This window comes from Sinocyclocheilus rhinocerous, unplaced genomic scaffold, assembly GCF_001515625.1.
Source record: "Sinocyclocheilus rhinocerous isolate Xijiao unplaced genomic scaffold, SAMN03320098_v1.1 scaffold2912, whole genome shotgun sequence".
Lineage (NCBI taxonomy): Eukaryota > Metazoa > Chordata > Actinopteri > Cypriniformes > Cyprinidae > Sinocyclocheilus > Sinocyclocheilus rhinocerous.
The window spans coordinates 102,107-103,418 of NW_015645522.1; the positions used below are offsets into that span (position 1 = coordinate 102,107).

At 34.4% G+C, this 1,312-nt stretch overlaps 1 protein-coding gene across 1 annotated transcript in view; it reads left to right on the top strand.

The window, feature by feature from the left end:
- The first annotated feature begins 357 nt into the window (after nucleotides 1-357).
- The window catches only part of LOC107706067 (gastrula zinc finger protein XlCGF52.1-like), a 13,821-nt gene continuing 12,866 nt past the window's right edge, over nucleotides 358-1,312 (top strand). The window contains exon 1 of the mRNA XM_016509643.1: nucleotides 358-504. Within this exon, the coding sequence (XP_016365129.1) occupies nucleotides 481-504 (24 nt within the window). The 5' untranslated portion in view covers nucleotides 358-480. The remainder of the gene's footprint in view (nucleotides 505-1,312) is intronic.

The following is a 1,312-nucleotide window of genomic DNA, read 5'->3' on the forward strand; positions in this document are numbered from 1 at the left end:
GTAATATATTTTATTTATGATGATCCCGTAGTTTGTCTCAGTCTGTTGACACACAATGAAAACATGTTTAATGTGCCAATTTACAGAAGATCTCAGACATCATCATAATGAATGATGATAGAACGGAAAACTTTTTAGCAGCTAATTTGATGATAGTCTTGTTGTCAGGAGAGATTATTCAGTGTATAGATTAAGTGAAAATAATGTGTACCGTATAAAATCATTATGTGTATGGAAAATCCTGTTAAACCATGAAAACCCTGCATGTATGTGTGTGTTACCAGGAATTTCCAACAGGTGTCAGCAATACACTAAAGTGTTTTCGAGTTTTCCATAAATATACAAAAGAGCAAAAACACGACGAGCAGAAGAGAGAAGCGCGGGACTCCAGAGCTGAAATCTGACATATACTATTAAATATTGAGTTTATTAAAGAGGAGATTGAAGACATGAGGGATCCAGAACCATCCAGAATAAAACATGAAGATACTGAGGAACAAACAGGTTGGTGTTCATTCTCGATTCTTCATTTTTGACTGTTTTAGTAGCTGTGAAATATCGATCAGTATATGGATGATAAATGACACAGAAATACGTTTAAATGATCATAACACCGGTGCAGCAGTAACAAGTGAATGACAGAACTAAGATCTGGCACATCAAACATCTGATACCACAGACAACGAGGCTGAATTCTGCTTCTTATAAACGCTATCCGTTCCACCTTAAAAACACGTTTCTTAGCTTCTTGTTCTCAATTTAGGGACCGTCTCTATTTGTGTCTCTTTTTCAGAAACCAACAATAAACTATTTTAAAATGTAAATAACACTGAGATAAGAGCAAAAACGGGCTGTCAACATTAAATCTAATTACATTATATGGTAATTATTAAACGTGCATGTCATCCTTTGAGTGCAGTAATGATTGTTTTTTAAAATCTAGCCTCTTATGAAGACTTTATATGACCCAGCACCTGTGAATAGAGGACTCTAGATACAAAATGATGACATTTTCATTGCTTTAAAATGCACACAAAGTTTGCTTAAATGAATATATGGTATTTGTAAATACTATAATTTGTACTAGACTTCAACTGTTCTTTATGATACCCACTCCTATAAAGACTATTCTGGTTTTGTATCAGAAAAACGTGCATTTTCTGTAAAGCTGCTCTGAAACAATATGTGTTGTGAAATGCGTTATACAAATAAATATGAATTAAACTGAATGAGCCATTGCATTGTTGGTTACTGTACCATGTTGTCTCCGAGGGTGTTTTGAAAGTTTCACAGGGTGCTTATACCCAGTGTG